This window comes from Felis catus, chromosome E1 (genome assembly GCF_018350175.1).
Source record: "Felis catus isolate Fca126 chromosome E1, F.catus_Fca126_mat1.0, whole genome shotgun sequence".
In the NCBI taxonomy this organism is placed as follows: domain Eukaryota; kingdom Metazoa; phylum Chordata; class Mammalia; order Carnivora; family Felidae; genus Felis; species Felis catus.
In genome coordinates this window covers 10,993,011-11,012,591 of record NC_058381.1, presented here as the reverse complement: position 1 = coordinate 11,012,591, position 19,581 = coordinate 10,993,011, and the positions used below count along the sequence as shown (strand labels likewise).

Genomic DNA, 19,581 nt, shown 5'->3' with positions numbered 1-19,581 from the left:
CAACTGCAGTTACCACACAGACTGGGGTTCAAACCCGAGACAGACGTCCCCCCGGCCACGTCCTCTTAAGCGACGCCAGTAACCTGGTGCGGCCTTTGTGGGGAGCAAACAAAGTTTCGGGGGCCCATGGAACTGCATGGGGTGGCTGGGGCTTAGCCCCGGACATAGACACGTGGGGAGGGTGCACCGGTGCCCAGCCTGGCCCCAGGCGCCCCTATCTGGCCCCCATCACTGGGCCAGGCCATCAGTCCTTCTGTCTGGGGGAGATTAGACTGGCCGGCTGTTCCCATGCCAAGCAGAGATCTGGTGTCTGCCTCCTTCCTACTCCTGGTGGGGAGGCGAGGAGCAGAGGAGGGGGAACCCTGGCACAGCAGGTCAAGCCCCACCCAGGGCCTCCGTTCTCCCATTTTTAAAAAAGGGGTCATGGGATCCCAACAGGCCCTCCCAGGGGACTGGGTTGCAGGCCCTGGGGTCAGGCACCGCGTCAGCAGCACCCTCCTGAGCCATGGCAGGTGCGGGGCGGGTTATTCAGCCCAGGAACTATGAAGGCCCCTTCCCCCTCCCCCTTTCCCTCCTCTTCCTGAAATTCCCCCTCACTCCCCGTCACCTGATTCCATCTTTACAACCGCCAAAGACGCAGCTTTGGTCCTAACCACCTCCAGCTGACACACCAGAAGAAACCCGAAGCCCCAAAGCGGCCTGGGATCAGGCCGAGAGCCAGGCTCCGAGACGGGCTATCTGACTCTGCCAGCCCCCTCAGGGGACAGGGACTCCACCTTTCTAGAAACCTAACCCGTGGCCACCTTGTCAGCTCCTGACCCACTTCTGGGTTCCCTGCCCAAGAGCTCCCCCCCGCCCTGTCAGCCAGGATGGTCCCCAAAGCCAGCGTTCTGGGCTTGTGCGATTTGCTGCCCCGCTCTGGGCCGGGGGAAGGGTTAGACTCTGCCAGAAAGACCTCCGCGGACACACACATTGCTCATCACTTGCTGCTCTCTACTGAGCTCGGACCTGGCTTCAGAACCTTTCTCAACACTGTTCGCCACGCAGGCTTTACCAGTCATGTCAGGATGTGCTTGGAAACCGAGAATTCCTCTCAGTAAGAAGGCGCACCAGTTCCCGGCCTGGCCCTTCCGAGGACGTGTGTCAGTCCATCGGCTGAGAACGACTACCCGCACCAGGGTACAGCACGGCTCGGCAGGGGTCGAGAACAGGCAATGCCTGAGGTCCCTTCACTGGCAAAATTCACAGGCGGGCAAACCTTAGCTGAATTCACTCCGCTTCCACCCAGGGCCCACCCCCATCCCCTACATCCCAGCCTGGAAAGATTCTGCCATTGCAAAGCTCACACAGAGGCTCAGAGAGGGCGAGCAAGGCACTCTCCGTCGCCCAGCACAGGCAGGAAAAAGGCACCTTTGAACTCGGACCTCCAGGCCAGCCTCAGATGGACTCAGGCTGTGTTTTAGTCTCCAGGCCTTCTCCACCACTCCAGACTCTCTCCACTACCCAGGAAAAGGCAACACCAGAGGGTTCACGGCGTGTGGGAGAGCGTCCTGCTTCTCAGGGGTGAATCAGAGCCATCCTGAGGGACAGTAAGTGAGAGAAAACCCGGAGATTTCTCCCCGCCCCACCCCATCACAGCACCTTCTTCTGGGGAACGTGCTTGCAGCGTCTGGGGAGATCAGAGCCCTCCCCCAACAATGCACAAAGGCCCTTTGAGATGGGGTAACCCACCATCACCTGCCAGAGAACCTGGGTACCCTATCCCTGTGCAAAGAAACTCAGGAACCCCATGAGGGCAGGGGAGGAGGCAGCCAGGGAGGAAGCAAAGAGACCCACAAGAGAGAGACAGTGTTGCGGTCTCCGTATATGCTGGGGGCCGGACGCAGGCCCACTGAGCCAGCTTCCCTTCCGGGGACTCCCGCCCAGCAGCTGCCTCACCTTCTGGGCCTGGCTGATCATCTTTCGCACCACCTCTTTGATGTGGGCCTGCCCATCGATGGGGGGCTGCATGTAGACGCTGGCCCGGGTCACACCGCGGTAGGCAATGGTGTCGGGCCAGCCCAGGTCCAGCTGCGGGATGGATCGGTCAGACTTCTGGGGCCAGTACTCCAGAGAGGGCGGTGGCTCGGCCTCGGTGGGGGTCCCACCTGCCCTGCTGGCCTCCTCGCTGTCACCAACCCCATTGTCCTCGGGCCCCCGGGGCCACTTGGCACCCCTCGGGTCCTCCGAGCCCGGGTCGTACACCTCGATGGTCTCCAGGATGCGCTTGAGCTCCAGCTCCGAGAGGAAGTCACGGATGTTCTCGCGCTTCAGCACCTCGTAGAAGGCCTCGCGGCCGTGGGCCACCAGGGCCTCCAGGGCCAGCCGCTGCTCCTCGCTGTAGAAGAACTCGGGCTTGGACTCGCTGGAGCGCCAGTTGACGTGGTTGTCGTCCAGACACTGCACCTGAGAGAAGGCCATGGTGCCACTGCCCCGACGCTTCTGCTGGGTGGGCGGGCGACACAGCACTCAGCAAGGTCGGGATCCTAATTCCCGCGCGACTGCGGCCCCGCGCACTCTTGGGGCTTCACCGGCGTCTCAGCAACTCTGCCCATAGGGAACCTGCGAGGGAGTCCAAGAGAACGCGGAGGTCAGGTCAGAGCGCAGGCGGGGACTAGGGAGGGGCGACAGGGCGGGGGTGGGGCGGCAGTGGGAGAGACGGCGGGGCGCGACCCACGCCAGGGCGCGCTGCGCCTCTATCAGTGGGGTTCAGGGGGGCACCCACATCCCAGAGGAATTCTGGAGCTGCCCAAAGTCCTGGGCAACTTCTGGGAGGAACTAGAGCCAGCAGGGACCTTCCCAGAAGTTTCCAAGAGTGGGAGGCAGGAGACAACTCGGATGGCCTCTGGCCCAGCTCAGCGGCGCCCAGCATTCCGACGGCTTCCGGGAACGGAGCGGGGTCTTAAAATCTCCGGGCGCCACGACCGGCAACCCAAGAGGCCTGCCCGGAGGAGGCTCGGGGAAGCGCGGCTGGCAGACGGCGCGTTGGAGGTCCGGGATCCGGGGGGACTCGCTTACCGGGCGGACGCGGGCGCGGGGACAGAGCCGGCAAGGAGAGCCCTGCGGCGAGAACGAAGCGCACAGGCAGGCGGCGGGCTGGTGACTAATGCCGCCCCGCCCACCCCACCTGCGGTCACGTGCCGCTCTGGGGGGCGGGGCCGGAAGCTGATTCACCCACCCCCCCATCCCCCCCACCAATCCCTGAGAGACACAGACTTCGCGTGGTTGCGCTCCCGGTTTCCTCCGCTGCCTCCAGCCCCAGGTGGCCGAGTTCTGGAAAGCTCAGGGACCGAAGTCCAAGAACTCTTGGAACTATGCAGCCCAGAGAGGGAAAGTGTTCTTACTGAGAACACACAGCAAATCAACAACTTTGCACCGCTCCAGCGCACCGCTCCTCCCCCTGCCCCCGGGGTGGGAGGACCTGTTGTACCCTTGGTCCAACCCTACCAGTGCCTTGTTTCCCGGGTGGGACGGGAAGTCCGTGCAGATACGCAGCTGTCCCGTTGTGGAAGTAGAGTTAGGGTACTGGGCTGGGAGCCCCCAACGGAGGGATAGGGCACAGCCTGACCCACACTCAGGAAGGAGCCTTTACAGAGCCACGTGTGGACAGAGCAGATAGATAGCCAGTTCTTAGTCCCTGAGCCCTGCTCCCTGCTGGGAGGGGTACCTACCCAGGACTGGTCCTGCATGATGAGCAGCGCCCACCCGAACCCTGGCGTGGGGCGGGCCAGAGAGGGCTGCTGGTGGGCTGGAGTCAGGCCCAACTATCTGCTCTGTGTCCTGGGGCTTGGGACCCTGGTTGGGGGGTGGGGGTGTGGGGACCAAATCTAACAGCAGGCTGCAAGGGCAGGGACAACAGAGCCTATTAAACTTGGATCTGGACAGGGCTGTGGCATGCTTGGGTGGGGATGGGGGCCCTGAGGACACTGGTCTGTGTTGCTGAGGGCTGGCTGGTGGCATCTCTAGGCCTCCCCCGTTCCAGAACCCCCCACCATCTATCCACCTGGGTCTGTCACCCGGAGCAGTGTCTGCTCTCTCCAGGCCCAGCACCCCTGTGGTCCCCATCACTGACCCCTCAAGCCTCATGTCCTGTACTCCCTGCCATGAAACCCCCCCCCCCCCCCCCCCGCAGCCACAGGGGCTTCACACTGTGTCTGGATGGCCCCAGAAGCCAGGCCCCTGCCTCTCCCTGAGCAGAGCCCCACAGGTGCCCCTAGCTCCTCCCAGGTAGGCGCACATATACCCACATCCTCCCTACCAGACTCAGTCAGAAGGGAGAGGCAGACAGTCCCAGTGAGCAAGCACTGCCTTGGGAGTCCTGAAGCCTGATTTATGTCACTGCCACTGAGGGCCCAGATCAAGAGTCTCTCTGGGCATCGGCCTCTCTTTTTGTTCTTATGACTGCACAGGGGCCTGGAGGCTCATGAAGGGAGTCCTGGCTCTCAGGGCTGAAAGGCATATAGTCCTCCAACCTCTACAGTTACCTGTCCATAGTTACAGATGCACAGGAAGTTGTTAAGACAAAAAGACAAAACACAAACCAACCAACCACCAACAGAGAGGTTGTGTGCAGCCTTCACCCTGTTTCTGCCAGTGGTATCATCTTGTAGAACTATCGTACAATAATGCAGTAGCCAGAAAATTGACATTGGTGCATTCCAGAACTTGTTCAGATTTCACCAGTTTACATGTGTTCATTTGTGTGTGTGTGTGTGTGTGTGCATGCTCATGCACACGCGCAACCTTACCACCTGCGTAGATTTGGGTGGCCACCCCTGCAATTGGGATGCAGAACCCTTCTGTCATCACCAAGACCTCCCTCTTGCCAGCCATACCCACATCTCCATCCCTAACCCCTGTCAGCCACTTGTCTGTTCTCCATGTCTACAATTTTGTTATTTCAAGAACGTTATATAAATGGAAAACACAGTATTTAACCTTTAGGGATTAGCTTTTTCTTCCACCCAGCATAATTCTCTGGTGAATCATCCAGATCATCGTGTATATCAGTAGCTTGTTCATTTCTGTGGCTGACAAGTATCCCATGGCCTGGATGCACCAGAGCTCGCTTAACAGTTTCTCCTGTTGAAGGACACTGGGTTGTTTCCAGTTTTTGGTTATTATGAATAAAGCTGCTATGAACATTCATATATGTATTATACATATTCCTTTGTGTAGGTACTGTATTATGTCTATTTTCCTGCCAACAACATCTGCGTGATCTAATTTATCCACATCCGTGACAGCATTTTATGTTGTCACAATTTTTTTATTTTTTCCATGCTTGTAGGTGTGTAATAATCTCTTATTATGGTGTTAATTTGCGTTTTCCTAATGACTAATGATATGCAACATATTTTCATATGCTTATTTGCCACTGTATGTTCTCTTGGGTGAAATGTCTGTTCATGTGTTTTGCCCATTTTCTAATTGGATTGTTTGATTTTTGAGAGCTTTTTATATATTCCAAATACAAGGTCTTTGTCAGGTATTTTGAGAGCTTACTGTTTACTGTTGATTTTTGAGAGCTTTTTATATATTCCAAATACAAGGTCTTTGTCAGGTATATAGTCCACATATATTTTCCGCTGGTCTGTAACTTTTTCTGTTTTTTCTTCTTTTTTAAGGTATAGAATATAATATTTTTAACTATAATCACTACGCTGTACATTAGATCCTCAGAATTTATTCATCTTATAATTGGAAGTTTGTACCCTTTGACTAACATCTCACCTCTTCCTCCTACCCCACCCCACCCTCAGCCCCTGGTAACCATCATTCTACTCTCTTTTTCTATGAGTTTGACTTTTTTAGATTCCACTTGTAAGTGAGATCGGACAGTATTTGACTTTCTCTGTCTGACTTACTTCACTTAGCGTAATGCCCTCAAAGTCCACCAATGTTGTCGCAAATGGTAGGATTTTCTTTCTCAGGGCTGAATAGTATTCCGTTATATATATGTATATATACATGTGCGTGCGTGTGTGTATGTACATATATATATATACCACATCTTTACCCATTCATGTGCTGATGGACCCTTTAGTTTGTTTCCATGTCTTGGCCACTGTAACTATGCTTCAATGAACATGGAGTGCAGATATCTCTTCAACATAGTGACTTCATTTCCTTAAGATACATGCCCGGGGTGCCTGGGTGGCTCAGTCAGTTAAGCATCTGACTCTTGATTTAGGCTCAGGTCATGATCTCACACTTTGTGAGATCAAGCCCCAAGTCAATGGAGCCTGCTTGGGATTCCCTCTCCCTCTCTCTGCTCCTCCCCCACTTGCTTGCACTCCTGTGTGTGCTCTCTCTCTCTCTCTCAAAAAAAAAAAAAAAGATAGATATACTCAGATGTGGCATTGCTGGATCATATGGTAATTCTATTTTTATTTTTTTAGGATTTTATTTTTAAGTAATCTCTACACCAAATATGAGGCTCAAACTCACAATCCAGAGACCAAGAGTCCCATGCTCTACAGACTGAGCTAGCCGGACACTCTTCTATTCTTAATTCCTTGAGAAACCTCCATACTGTTTTCTTGTTTTCCTTAGTTGCTGCACTGACTTATGTTCCTATTGGTAGTATACACACACACACACACACACACACACACACACACACACACACACAACGGGTTCCCTTTTCTCTACATCTTTGCCAACACGTTATCTCTTGTCTTTTTGATGAGAGCCATTCTAATAGGTGTGAGGTGATATTTCATTGTGGTTTTGATTTGCATATCCCTGATGACTAGTGATGTTGAGCATTTTTTTTCAGGTACCCATTGACCATTTGTATGTCTCCTTTGGAAAAATGTCTACTCAGATCTTCTGCCCATTTTTTATTATTATTTAAAAAATTTTTGTTTTCAAAAAATTTTTAATATTTATTCATTTTTGATAGAGACAGAGCATGAGCAGGGGCGGGGAAGAATCTGAAGCAGGCTCCAGGCTCTGTGCTGTCAGCACAGAGCCCGATGTGGAGCTCAAACCCACGAACTGAGAGATCATGACCTGAGCTGAAGTCGGACACTTAACTGACTGAGGCACCCCTGCCCATTTTTTAATTGGATTGTGTTGTTATTGGTTTTTGTTTTGTTTGCTATTGAGTTGTATGAGTTCTTTATATATTTTGGCTATTAACCCCTTATCAGATATATGGTTTGCAAATATTTCTTCCCAATCCATAGGTTGCCTTTTCATTTTGTTGATGGTTTCCTTTGCTGTGCAGAGGCTTTTAAATCTGATATTGTCTCATTTGGGGGCGTTGTTTTGTTTTGTTTTGTCTTTTTGAAGATCTTTGCTTTCGGTGTCAAATAAAAAAAAATCATTGCCATGATCAATGTCAAAGAGCTTACTCCCCACCCCCCCCCTCCATGTTTTCTTCTAGGAATTTTACATTCAAATCCTTAGTCCATTTTGAGTTGGTTTTGTGTATGTTATGAGATAGCAGTCCAGTTTAATTCATGTGCATGTAGCTGTCCCATTTTTCCAACACTGTTTATTGAAGAGACTATCCTTTCCCCATTGTATATTCTTGGCTCCTTTGTCATAAATTGATTGAATATATAGAGAGACCATACATACACATATATAGTCTCTATTGTGTTATATTGATCTATGTGTCTGTTTTTGTGCCAATACTGTACTGTTTTGATTACTATAGGTTTGTAATATAGTTTGAAATCAGAAAGTGTGATGTCTCCAGTTTTTCTCTTCTTTCTTAAGATTACCTTGGCCATTTGGGGTCTTCTGTGGTTGTATAGGAATTTTTTGGATTATTTTTTTCTATTTATGTGAAAAATGCTGTTGGAGTTTTGATAGGGACTACATTGAATCTGTCGATAGCTTTTGGTGATAGGAGCATTTTAACAACATGAATTGTTCCAATCCATGAACATGGTATACCTTTCTATTTATTTGCATCATCTTCAATTTCTTTCATCAGTGTCTTATAATTTTCATCACATGAGTCTTTAATCTCTTTGGTTAAATTTGTTCCCAGGTATTTTATTATTTTTGATGCCATCATAAATGGGACTGTTTTCTTAATTACTCTGATGGTTCATTGCTAGTGTCTAGAAACACGACTGATCTTCATATATTGACTGCATATCCTGCAACTTTACTGATTTGTTCTGTAGCTTTTCTTTTTTATCCTTTTCACAGGTGTCTTACACAGAACTTTTAATTGTGATGAAGTCTACTTTATCCATTTTTTATTTTATGGATATTGCTTTTGATGTCAAGTCTAAGAACTCTTTGTCTAGCCGTAGGTCCTGAAGATTTTCTCCTATTTCCCCCCTGAAAAAGCTTGATAGTTTTTACATCGTACATTTAAATCTGTGATCTATTTTGAATTAATTTTTGTATGAGGTGTAACATTTAGGTTGAGGTTGAATTTTGGCCTCTGGATGTCCCCCAAAAGGACTTTACAGAGGAGGAAACAGCCTCAGAGACCTTAAATAATCACCCAGGATCACACAGTAGGGCACTGGGATAGCTGGACTTTAACCCAGGTCTGTGTGCTTTTCTCCTACTCCTTACTGCAACATCCACATCTGGACTGTCTCCCAGGGATGGGCCAGGCCTCGATAGGGAGTGGGGAGCACCTTGACTGGCCCTCAGGGTGTTGTGTCCAATGGCCTCATTGGGAAGAGTCATTCAGTCCATCAACAAACACTGGCAGAAGCTGTCACAGGTCACCGAGTTATTGGTACCATGAGGATATTGCCCAAAGCCTGCAGACATCCACAAGTTGAGAGTACGAATTCATATGAATTCCCTGAGTTTATGAAGGAAAGAAGGGTATTCCAGAGAGAGGGAACAGAAAACACAGAGGCCCAGAGGTGTGGCTGAAAGTGGCTAGGTAGGGAGAGGGCCACGAATGGCACAATTAGAGGCTTGTGATCCCTCCTGCAGGGGATGGAGAGCCACGGAAGTATATGAGCAGGGAGGGTGGTGGGCAGATTAGTGGTTTTAGATGTTTCCTCTGCGGCTTGCAGGGTGGGTGGGTTAGAGGGGACAAGACAGTACAGTAAGGAGGTGGAGTTCACCTGGGCACCAAGCCCAGTGGCTGGACGTGGCATTGGCCACAGGGAGGGAGAACATGGGGGACAAGGAGAGGGACAACTCCCAGGCTTCTGGTGTCGGCCCTGGCTGACAGAGGTGCCAATGCAAAAATAGAGCCTAGTTGGGGAGCTCCCAGGCCCACAGAAGCTGGTTCTCTCGCAAACTCAGAAGCCCCGTTCTCAGTTCCCTGGCTCTCACTGTCCTGAGGCTGCTCACTCCTGAATGTGGCATATTCAGGGGACTTTAAGTGGAGACACCTCTGCGGCTGTCATAAAGGAGAGGTTCTTCTTGCTGTTCAGCACAAACTCCGGCAAGCGAGCCAGTGGTGCCCAGAGGCGGTGGCCCAAGCCCAGAGCCTGGAATGGGCTGAATAAACTCGACCAGAATCTCCTGACTCCGGCTTTCTGAGCCATTATGTGGCTGTGACTCTCCCAAGAGGGCTGGGTCCTCCAAGCACCACAGCCAGCCAGTGCAGGCCCAGAACCTGTCAGGAGGGACCCATCACCTGCCCTCTGTGTGCTGGACCCCAGTGCTCCCTGGAGTCCTGCCGTGGGGCCCTGGGCTTTGTCCTGGGCCCGACTATGGGTCCCAGGCAAGTTATGCCCCTTCTGGATCTCATCTGCTCACCCGCTGGGCTGCAGGTGGGAAAATAGGGCAGCTGGATCAAACAGTGCCTGACCTCCATCATGGCTCTTTCTGGCATCCTTTCTCCGTCTCCTCCTTTCCTCCTAGGCCTTTCCTCCTTCCTCCCTACCATTTACTTGGTTACTCACTCATTCATTCGCAAATGTTCACAGGATCTCTCCTCTGGGCGAGCCCTGAACTGACTGAAAGCTAGGACTGGGAGATGATTCAGACCCAGTGTCCGCCCTTGGGGAGCTCCCAGTCTAATGGGGGAGGTAAAATATACAAACAATTGTGATTCAGTCCTTGGCCACAGGAGCCTTTGAGAGAAAGCTGCTTTGCCCTGGTTGTGGGGGGGAGGATTTGGAAAGGGGGGGTGTCAGAGGAAGCCTCAGAGGACAAGCCCTTTGCAATGGGCCATGGAGCAGGAGGTAAGCAAGGGTAGGACAGAGCCCTGGGAGGAGGGGACCTCGTCTGCAGAGGCACGGAGGTGGCAAAGGGCTGGGTGTGTAGGAGAAAACGCAAGCAGGTCAGGGTGGCTGATGCGTGCATGCTGGATGGGACCAGTTGTCAAGGACCTTAGATGCTGTGGGAAGGATTTTGGTTCCAGGAAGCCAAGGGCTCCAGGGGTGTGGGTGGAGGGGGCTCCTGAGTGAAACTGTAATTTCGCAAGGATGGGATGGATGGAAGGGAGGCAGTGGGGAGCTGGGGCCCAAATTGTATGAGAGGAGACAGAGCAGAGCAGGGGGCCAAGTGAGGCCAGCAGGGCCGTGGGAGGAGAAGACCGTGGGGCTGGGGGACTGGATGGGGGGACAGGAGAGAAGGCAGTGAGCTCTTACTGGGCCAGGGAGAGGGAAGAGGACACGTCTGATTGGACACTCTGAGTGGGAGGTGCCAGGGATGACAGGCAGCAGGTGTCCCGGACACCCGGAGCTCGAGAGGGTCTGGGCTAGAGACCAGTATCCCAGGTCATTGGGGGTGGGGTGATGCTGCTCCAGCCTCGCTGGCCTCGAGGAAGGGGATCTGAGACCCCCCCTGCAGTGGGTTGGGCATCTATAGAGGAACTTTTCAGAAGGAGCATCAGAGGGGACAGTACTTAACTCAGAAGTGCCTGGTCTGCAAAGGAAGCAGTGCGTCCCAAGAATGCCGGCGCCTGCCGCCATATTGAAATTTAAGCCCCCAAACTGCCCCCCTCCCCTCAGAGCGGCTCTCACTCCTGTCCCCTTGGAGCTTCTGTTTCTGAACTTCCCCGGCAATCACCATCTTCTCGTCTACTCTGCTCTCTTCAGGCCCCTGCTGAAAATCCCAAGGGACGGGGGCCACAAGGTGTTTAGAGAATGTTCCACGGGAGGAGCACGTGACCGCGGGGTTGACCGCCATTACCCACACTGTGCTGGGGAGCCCCGGCTGCCGCGGGGGCAGTGGAGGAACAGGGTCACACGGGAGCCAGGCACCGTGGTTCCTGCCTCCAAACAGGGTTCTGCAGAGACAGCTTGCTAGGGCGGCCTGGGCGGAGGGTTCAGTCCAGGACACCCATTAATCCCGCGTTCACTCAACAAGAGAGTAGTTAGTGTGCGCTGCTCCGGCCTTGGGGAGGTGGCCTCGGTGAGACCAAGCCCCCTCCTCACCAGCTCACCAGCCCCTTGGAAAAGCAAAAACAAGCAGTCCCCAGTGGTCTGGAGTAAAGAGATGAGGAAAATCTTCCCCCGCCTGGGAAGGCCTGGGGAGAGGGGCTGGTGGAGAAGGCCTCAGGTGGCAAGGTGGGAAAGGGACAAGCCCAGAGGAGCCTGGAAGAGCCTGGCCTCACGACGATTGGAGGGGTTTTGTTGACTGCTGAACTGCCGGGTAGTTCTGACCAGGACACGATCTGACTCCCCTGTGTTTTAGGGGTCTTCCCTTAACACCCAGACATAGCTCCAGGTCAGGGTCAGGAGGAAAGGCCCCAGCCTGAAGCTCTGAGCCCAGGGGTGGGGGAAGGTGCCCCTCTAGCCTGCATTTGCCCCTCTGGGGAGAAGAGCTGGGGGCCGGAGGGGGTGAGGGAGACTAGCGCCCCAGATGGGTACAGATGGCGGACTGCTCACATGGGCAGAGCCACACTGCAGGCGACCCCCTGGCCTGGCTGGGGAGGGGGAGAAGGCGTTGTGACAGAGGACGACAGAAAAAAAAAAAAAAGAAATCAAGGCATTAGGGACCAGAATAGAGGCCAGCCCCCTCCTCGTGACCCAGACTGGAAAACAGACCTGGGGGCGAGTAGCTGGTGGTCAGAGGTGGTGACGGACAGAGCAGGTCAGGCCCAGGGTCTCGGCCACACCAGGGGCTCAGGTGTGTCGGGAGGATGGGGTGGGGCAGGTGGAACATACTGGGCGTCCCTTTCCTGCAGATGACGTGGGCTGCGTGGTGCCGTCTGAGTGCCTTCGGGCCTGTGGGGCCGAGATCGGCTGCTCCAACATCGCCTACCCCAAGCTGGTCATGGAACTGATGCCCGTAGGTGAGATTCTGGGTGGGGTCTGGGCGGCCTGTGGGGTGGGACCAGTGAGGGCCAGGGGCCCTGGGGGCTGCGGAGGCCACTCTGGATCCAGTGTGACGCCCACGCGGGACGTTCCCCTCCTAGGGGAAAAGAGGAAATAGTATAACAGAGCACACACTCACGGCACCCCCCCAGGGGCCAGGCATTGTTCCGAGGACTTTCCACGTGACCAATTTGCATCTTCCTCTCAGGAACCCTAAGTGCTGTTATTATCACCCCCACTTTAAAGGTGGGGAAACTGAGACCCAGAGAGCTTAAGAGACCTGCCCAAGGTCACGTGGCAGCTGGGCTGCAGAGCTGGGCTCTGAACCGGGATAATCTGCCTCCAGAACTCGTCCTCTTAACCTGTGCCGTTGGAGCCCTTGAGTAAGGTCGCCGTTGTCTCTTCTTCCAGGCCTGCTGGGTGCCAGACCCTTTTACGGACCGTTTCCCAGTTATGGCTATGAGGTAGTTATTAGCTCCATTTTACAGATAGGGAAAGTGAGGCACAAAGAGGGGAAAGTGACGTCTCCATGGCTAGAGTGGCTGAGATGCCCCAGTCCGTCTGCCGGGGCTCCAAGCCCACTGCTCACTCCGCTAGGATCCGGGGCTCAAGCCCCCCATGAGTTCCTGCCTCCCCCAGCTGGTAGCAGTGAGCCTTCTGAGACCCTCGGCGGCCTGGTTTCACCACCAGATTCTCCAACCCTAAGTGTCTCCCTCCCTCCCTGTGGCTTCCTCTGTGGAAGCTGGATTCCTGGCCCCACCCTCCCTCCCTCCCGGGGTGCCGAGGCCCAGGGGATGTGGGTGCACGGACCTGGGATCAAAACTCCGCTCTGCCACTTGCTGGCTGAGATATTTGGGGCGTGTCACTTTCAGTGTCCTCCTTTGTAAATTGGAGATGGTGACGCCTACCCACCCCTCAGCGTGGTTGCTGGGATTAAACCTAAGAATGTAGGGACGGTGCCTGGCGCAAGGCTTGGCCTCGCTGTGGGTTCCCACCTCTGGGCCTCACCTTCCTCTTCTGTTCTGGGGGCTGGGAGGAACTCGCTAAGCCCCCAGCCATGGTTGGACCATAGCCTCTCTCTTCGGCTCCCTGTCTGAGAAATGGGTAGAGAATAAACCCTGAGTTAATCCATCTCCCCGAGCAAGAGACACAGGATGGAGAAATGTTTGGGGCAAAACCATGGCCTAACTCGCTTTTCTTTGGGGGCCAGCCCGGTCAGCCTGATAAGTGAACAGAGAAGGCCATGGGATGCTTGCAAGTCACACAGCAGGTCAGGCACGGAAGCAAGGCCAGGCCAAAATGGCACCCAGGAGGCTGAGTCCTCAGGGGAGGGGGCCTGTGTCAAGTGTATCCTAGGGCAGGGGTTGGAGGAGAGACAGAATCTGTGGAGGTGGAGGAGGGGCTTAGACACTTGAAGAAAAAGTACGACAAGCCTTGGAGATAGAACCAGACCAAGTCCCAGAGAGGGGAGGCGACCAGCCTTACGCCACACAGCACTGAGTTACAAATTGAGCATCCTTCTGTCTCTCAGGGCTCCCCACCCTCAGCTCCGCTCAAGCCCGTGACTCCCAGAAGGCTTTGCAAAGAAGGGCCTTGCCCACCTCGGTGGGGACGCCCCCTTGTTTTCCCCCGGAACTGCATTTCCTTTTCTACAAAGCCAACAAGAAAGGGGACCCCCCCCAGTGCCTGCTGGGGCCTGCCACCCACAAGAAATGGCAGGAAACCCCAGACACTGGGCCACTGCGCCCTGACCGAGTTGTGACCCCCAGGCAGAGGGTCCCGCCCCAGGCCTTCCTCTCCCCACCCCATCCCAGAGTTTTGCCTCTGGCTGTGGTGAGTCCCTGGGCACCTCTCCTCCCGCTAGGACCTTCCACTTCCTCATCTGTCAGACGGGTTAATAATGCTTCCGTCACTTGAAGTCCTGGGTGTGAAAGTGCTTTTTCACCTGCAAGGCTTTGTGGAAACAAGGTGCTGATAACTGCACCCTCAAGAGCAGAAGCAATCACAGGAAGCCACAAATCCAGAAGTTTCGACCACCCCCCCACACACAACCCCCCCCCCCCCCGCCATTGGCCCTTGGCCTCCCAGCCTCTTGTGTTTGGGTCTCTGTCCCCGGAAACCTCCAGCCTCCCTCCCCCTGGGGCTCTGCTCTCGAGGACTTGTGCATGGCCGATGCTGACCAGGGGGGCCTCAGGGGACCTCAGGGGCCTCAGGGGTCCTCAGTAGGACACGGGCAGCAGGGGCTCCCAAGCAGAGTCACAGCGGCCCTGTCTTCCCGACCCCCAGGTCTGCGGGGGCTGATGATTGCAGTGATGATGGCCGCACTCATGTCGTCGCTGACTTCCATCTTCAACAGCAGCAGCACACTTGTCACCATGGACATCTGGAGGCGGCTGAGGCCCCTCGCTGGCGAGCGGGAGCTGCTGCTCATTGGCCGGTACGGTCGGGGGTGGGCGGTGGGAGGGGTCGTGCCAGGCACCGGGGACAGGCTGGGACCCAGGCTTCCCCAGCCACACGACGACGGCCCGTGGGGCCCCACCAACGGGGGGCTTTGAGGGGTGAGTAGGAGTTTGCCAGTTGCGGAGGAACTTCTCAGGAAGGAGAGGATACAAGGAGCCAGAGTGTCCTGTCCATCCCACATCCCACATCGCTCTGGCCACCCGTTCATGGTCACGGCCCTCATCTTAGATGTATCTTGGACTCTGAGCTGAATCTCTGAGGGCATTTCTGCTGGGTAGAGTCCCCCTTCCCCAGTCACCCTGTGGATCTGTCTGTCTTCCTAAAATCTGAGCCCTTAGCCCTCCTGATGGTTCCCAGCTGCCCCGCAGAGGGCCCAGAGCCACTTCTCAGGATGGCCACACTCAGGCCACAGCTGTCCCTGGCCCCACTGAGTTTCTTCCCGTTTCCTCCTAGCCCTGCTAGTCCCCTCCTTATCACCTTGAGGAGCCTCCCTGATCTTTCTAGACTTTGCCCAAGTGTCCCCCCTCCTCCACGCAGCCCTCCCTGATAGGCCTGACTGAGGAGTGAGCCCCTCTCCCCTCTAAGCCTCCCACAGGGGACCATGGTCTGATTCCTCCCGCAGGACATGTGGCCCCTATAAGTCCACCTGTCTCCCTGATGCCCCCCACCCCCCAGAAAGACAGGCAGGGGCCATGTCTGGCCCAGCCCTCCATCCCTGTACTCGGCGGAGAGTCCTTTGGGGTGAACTCAGCAACGGGTAATGAGAGGTTGGTGCCTAGTGTGTGAACGTGCCCGCCCGCTTGGGCCCTCTCCCAGCTCCCACCCTCCCGTGCCCCTCCGAGGCTTGCTCCCCCAACTCCACCCGTCGGGTCGAGGGGCCCAGCCTCTGGTGTGCGTCTTGACCGACAGCGCACCCTGCGGCCCCCTGCCCTTGGCTCCCATCCTCAGGGCGGGGTCTCTGCTGCAACTCCAGGCAGGTGGCCCAGTGACGTAAGTCAGCCCCACTGCTGTCAGAAGGGCTCTGTCGGGACACGCCATTCAGCAGGCGAGTGTGAGCTCATCTGCAGGCTCCCAGCCTCCTCCAAAACAAGGAGCCTCTCCCTCCGGCCTTGCACGAAGCTTCTGTGTCAGCAGGTCCTGGCCCCTTGACCTCCTCTCCCCCCCTGCGTTGTTCCCCCGCCCCTCCTCAGTGGCCCCGTGGCCCCGAAAACCTGCCCCTATCTGGCAGACTCCTCCAAAGCCCTTCCGGGCTCGGCATCCCGGGACCAAGTGCCCTCCAGCTGCCCAGAGTGTGAACGGGTCCCTGGGTCTGGGACACGGGTAGCCTCAGTGCCCGCTCAGTGGCCCCCATGTCTCGTGCCCCCGACTTCCTGGCCTCCTCAGAAGCAGGCTTCTCTCCTCTTCCCACCTGAAGCCAAAGTCCTAACTGCCCCCCCATTCCAACTCACCCCCCCGCCATGGTGCCCTTGACCCTCCTTCCCACCTCTTCTACCATGTCAAGCCCCAGCCAACCCAGGCTCCACCAACCTGCCTGTTGGCATAAAGCTGTGTGACACAGGGCAGGTTGCTCACCCTCTCTGGGTCCCAGTTCCCTCAGCTGCCAGTTTGGTGCAGTGGAAAGGGTCTCATGCTAGGTGTTGGGCCAGGGTTCAGCTCGAGAAGGCCTCCCTCGTGCAGCACAGGGACACCCCCCAACACCTCCAGCCTCTTCCTGCTTAAAACAACACCGTTTAAGCTGTGTTTCCTCGATGGTGTGGGGTCCTGGGTCTCTGGAGCCTCAATCCAAGGAGGTGTGGGACTCACAGAGAGGGGTAACAGAGCATGTCCAGAAGCCTGGGGAGGAGGCCATCGTGGGGCAGGGACAGGCAGGGGCATGCCAGTGACCCTGACAGTCTCATCAGGTTGGGGTGGCACCAGAGGAGCCATCACAGGCCTGGGGCAAGTGACAGTCCCACATCTGGGGCCCTGATCTTTGCCAGGGCCTTTTGCTCCTGCTCCCCCCTTCTGTCTGCCATTCTCTGTTATCCAGTCCACAAGGAGTGCCCGACGCCCCCCCTATTATCCTGCATCAAGCTGAACAATATGGGGGATCCAGAGAGATCTCAAAGCCCTTGAGGGCCACCCCCCCACCACCGCAGCTGTAGCCCAGGAATGATGGAGAGGGTCAGTCATCCCGACAGCAGTGTGTGTGCAGGAAGGGGTAGGGTTGGAAGGCTTCCTGGAGGAGGAAGGCCTTGAGCTGAGCCTTGGAGGAAGTCAGCCAGGGGAGGAATTGGAGAAGGACATTCCAGGCAGAAGGAACAGCCTCTGGGCCTGGGGTCTCTCTGGCAGCCTGATGGTGACTGAGTTGGAAGGGGAAGCCCTGGAGAGCAGGGGGAAGGCTAGGGCCGCAGTCCAGGCCGGCCCGGAGAGGCCAGGCCCCGCGCACAGACGCTGAGCCCGGTGTGGGCTGCAGAAGACTGTGTGGGGAGGGCGGGGTGGGCTGGGTGTCCGTGGAGCCCGCCTGTGCCTTTGAAGAGGGCAGTGCCCGCCTGCCTGCCAGGCTAAGGGTTAATTAGCCTTAATCAAGGTGGTACCTCCTTCCTCCACCCTCTCCCTCAGGCCTGGAAGGGAAGAAAGGGAGGCGGGCAGACAGGCACACAGGAAGGACCCGCCCCAGCTGCAGACGTGGCCTCTCTCGCCCTTGCTGTCCCGTCTAGGGTTCCAGGGGGGTCTCACCCACCACCCTCCTTGGGGGTGAGGTGTGCCCAAGTGACCCAAGACACAGGGGCAAGGGGCACTTAGCCAAGGAGGAGCAGATAGGACACCTGACCCCAGCTCTGCCTCCTTAGCTGGGCCCCACCCCTCTTTGAGGCTGGAGGGCGACCCTCCTCTGCCTAGAAGCCCTCTGGGATCGATACTTCCTCTGCGATCCCTGAGCCCAGCCCTTAGGACAGAGTAACAGACTCATCTACTTTCTTTGCCCTGCTGTCCGTGCTGGGGAGGGACAGGGCCCACTCGTCACCCAGTCTGGGCTTCTCGCACGGTGCCCTGCACTCCGGTGGGCTTCTGAACGGGCGACTGCTGAATGAGTGAGCGAAGCACGTCCCCGCGGCGGAGGCCTTGCACCGAGAGGGGAGGCAGGCAGGGGCCGGAAGGAGGGGTCCACACAGGGGAAGGAGGCAGAGGGGCTCGTTCCGGCCAGAGGTCTCAGGCTTCAGAGCTGAGGAGTCCGGGCCCCGACCCAAGCCTTGCACTCTTAGGACAGAGGTCACCCTGTGATGGGTGCAGGTCTGCAGCCTCAGGCTCTAGTGGCGAGGAGGGTTTCAGCCAGAGGCCACCAGCACTAGAGAAGCTGTGGGGTGGGGGTGGGGGGTCAGTCTGGCTGGAATGTGAGGGCCGCAGGCCTCTCAGGAAGCCGGCAAGTGTTTATTGAGCACCTATTGTATGCCAGGGGATGCAGCAGTGGGCTCCATGGATGAGGCTCCCACCTCTCCTGGTGCTTCCAGCCGGGCCGGGGAGACGGACAGGGAGCATGTAAACTGCCCCCCAACATACCTCTGTTTGTCCCCCGGGATGAGTGTCTTGAAGACAAAGAGGAGAGCCTGGGGGGGCATGGCCGGGGGGGCTCCCTGAGGGCTGACGCAGTGGAGACCCCAGGGACAGGTGGAGTCGGGGCGGACCTGCAGGCGGCAGGAAGCCATGGAAGGGTGGGGGCAGGGCAGGGCCGGCCACATCCCCAGAGGAGCGGACCAGAGGCCAGGGAGGAGGCTGGGGTGGCAGGGGACGGCTGGAGAGCGCATCTTAGTGGCTGCGGGAGATGCGGGAGAATTGAGGGAGGGTCTTCCGGGACGAGCACGCCCACTGCCTGCCCACAGGCTGGTCATCGTGGTGCTCGTGGGCGTCAGCGTGGCCTGGATTCCCATCCTGCAGGACTCCAACAGTGGGCAGCTTTTTATCTACATGCAGTCGGTGACCAGCTCCCTGGCCCCCCCAGTGACTGCAGTCTTTGTTCTGGGCATCTTCTGGCGGCGTGCCAATGAGCAGGTGGGTGGGGGATGGGCAGCACCGGGGCAGACAGGACGGTGGGGGGGGGGGGGTCGGGGCTCGGTCCCCTCCCCGCGGACGGGCTGCCTCTGGCTCTGGCTCACATCTTCCCCTGCCGCCCGTGTGCGTGCTGGGGGAACCTGGGCCCTCACCGTCCACCTGCCCTGCCTCCCCTTCCCCAGGGGGCCTTCTGGGGCCTGATGATGGGGCTGGCCCTGGGTGCCACTCGGCTGGTCCTGGAATTCCTGCACCCCGCCCCCCGCTGCGGTGACCCGGACACGCGGCCTGCCATCCTCAGCAGCATGCACTACCTGCATTTTGCTGTCGCCCTCTTTGTGCTCAGCGGGGTCGTTGTGGTGGCTGGGAGCCTGCTGACGTCTCCCCCCCAGGGAATCCAGGTGAGCCTGCCCCGGCCCCTGACTCTGACCCCTGACCCTCTGCGACTCAAGAATTTTCCAGCTCTTGGGGCGCCTGGGTGGTGCAGTCGGTTAAGCATCCGACTGTTGATTTCAGCTCAGGGCGTGATCTCGTGGGTTATGAGTTCAAGGCCCACGTCGGGCTGACAGCGCTTGGGGTTCTCTCTCTCCCTCTCTCTCTGCCCCGCCCCTGCTCTCTCTCTCTCTCTCAAAATAAATAATCAACTTTAAAAAAATAAACAGAATTTCCTAGCTCTTGACCCCCGTCCCCTTTTGAGCCCAGCTGCCCACTTTCCGTCACCGACCCCTGACCCTGTCTGGGCCCGCCCCTGTCCTGCCACACCCCCACGTCCCGACCGTTCTCCGCAGATTGAGAACCTTACCTGGTGGACCTTGGCTCAGGATGTGCTCGTGGGAGCCAAAGCAGGTAC

At 56.5% G+C, this 19,581-nt stretch overlaps 2 protein-coding genes across 2 annotated transcripts in view; one reads left to right on the top strand and one right to left on the bottom strand.

The window, feature by feature from the left end:
- The window catches only part of FAM83G (family with sequence similarity 83 member G), a 28,258-nt gene extending 25,114 nt beyond the window's left edge, over nucleotides 1–3,144 (bottom strand). Inside the window, exons 1-2 of the mRNA XM_003996334.6 lie at nucleotides 3,058–3,144; nucleotides 1,939–2,601 (exon numbers count right to left, since the gene is read on the bottom strand). Of these exons, the coding sequence (XP_003996383.1) occupies nucleotides 1,939–2,460 (522 nt within the window). The 5' untranslated portion in view covers nucleotides 2,461–2,601; nucleotides 3,058–3,144. The remainder of the gene's footprint in view (nucleotides 1–1,938; nucleotides 2,602–3,057) is intronic.
- SLC5A10 (solute carrier family 5 member 10) overlaps nucleotides 1–19,581 on the top strand; it is a 58,256-nt gene that overhangs the window by 38,208 nt on the left and 467 nt on the right. The window contains exons 10-14 of the mRNA XM_003996333.3: nucleotides 12,119–12,226; nucleotides 14,535–14,685; nucleotides 18,566–18,734; nucleotides 18,917–19,132; nucleotides 19,520–19,577. Of these exons, the coding sequence (XP_003996382.2) occupies nucleotides 12,119–12,226; nucleotides 14,535–14,685; nucleotides 18,566–18,734; nucleotides 18,917–19,132; nucleotides 19,520–19,577 (702 nt within the window). The remainder of the gene's footprint in view (nucleotides 1–12,118; nucleotides 12,227–14,534; nucleotides 14,686–18,565; nucleotides 18,735–18,916; nucleotides 19,133–19,519; nucleotides 19,578–19,581) is intronic.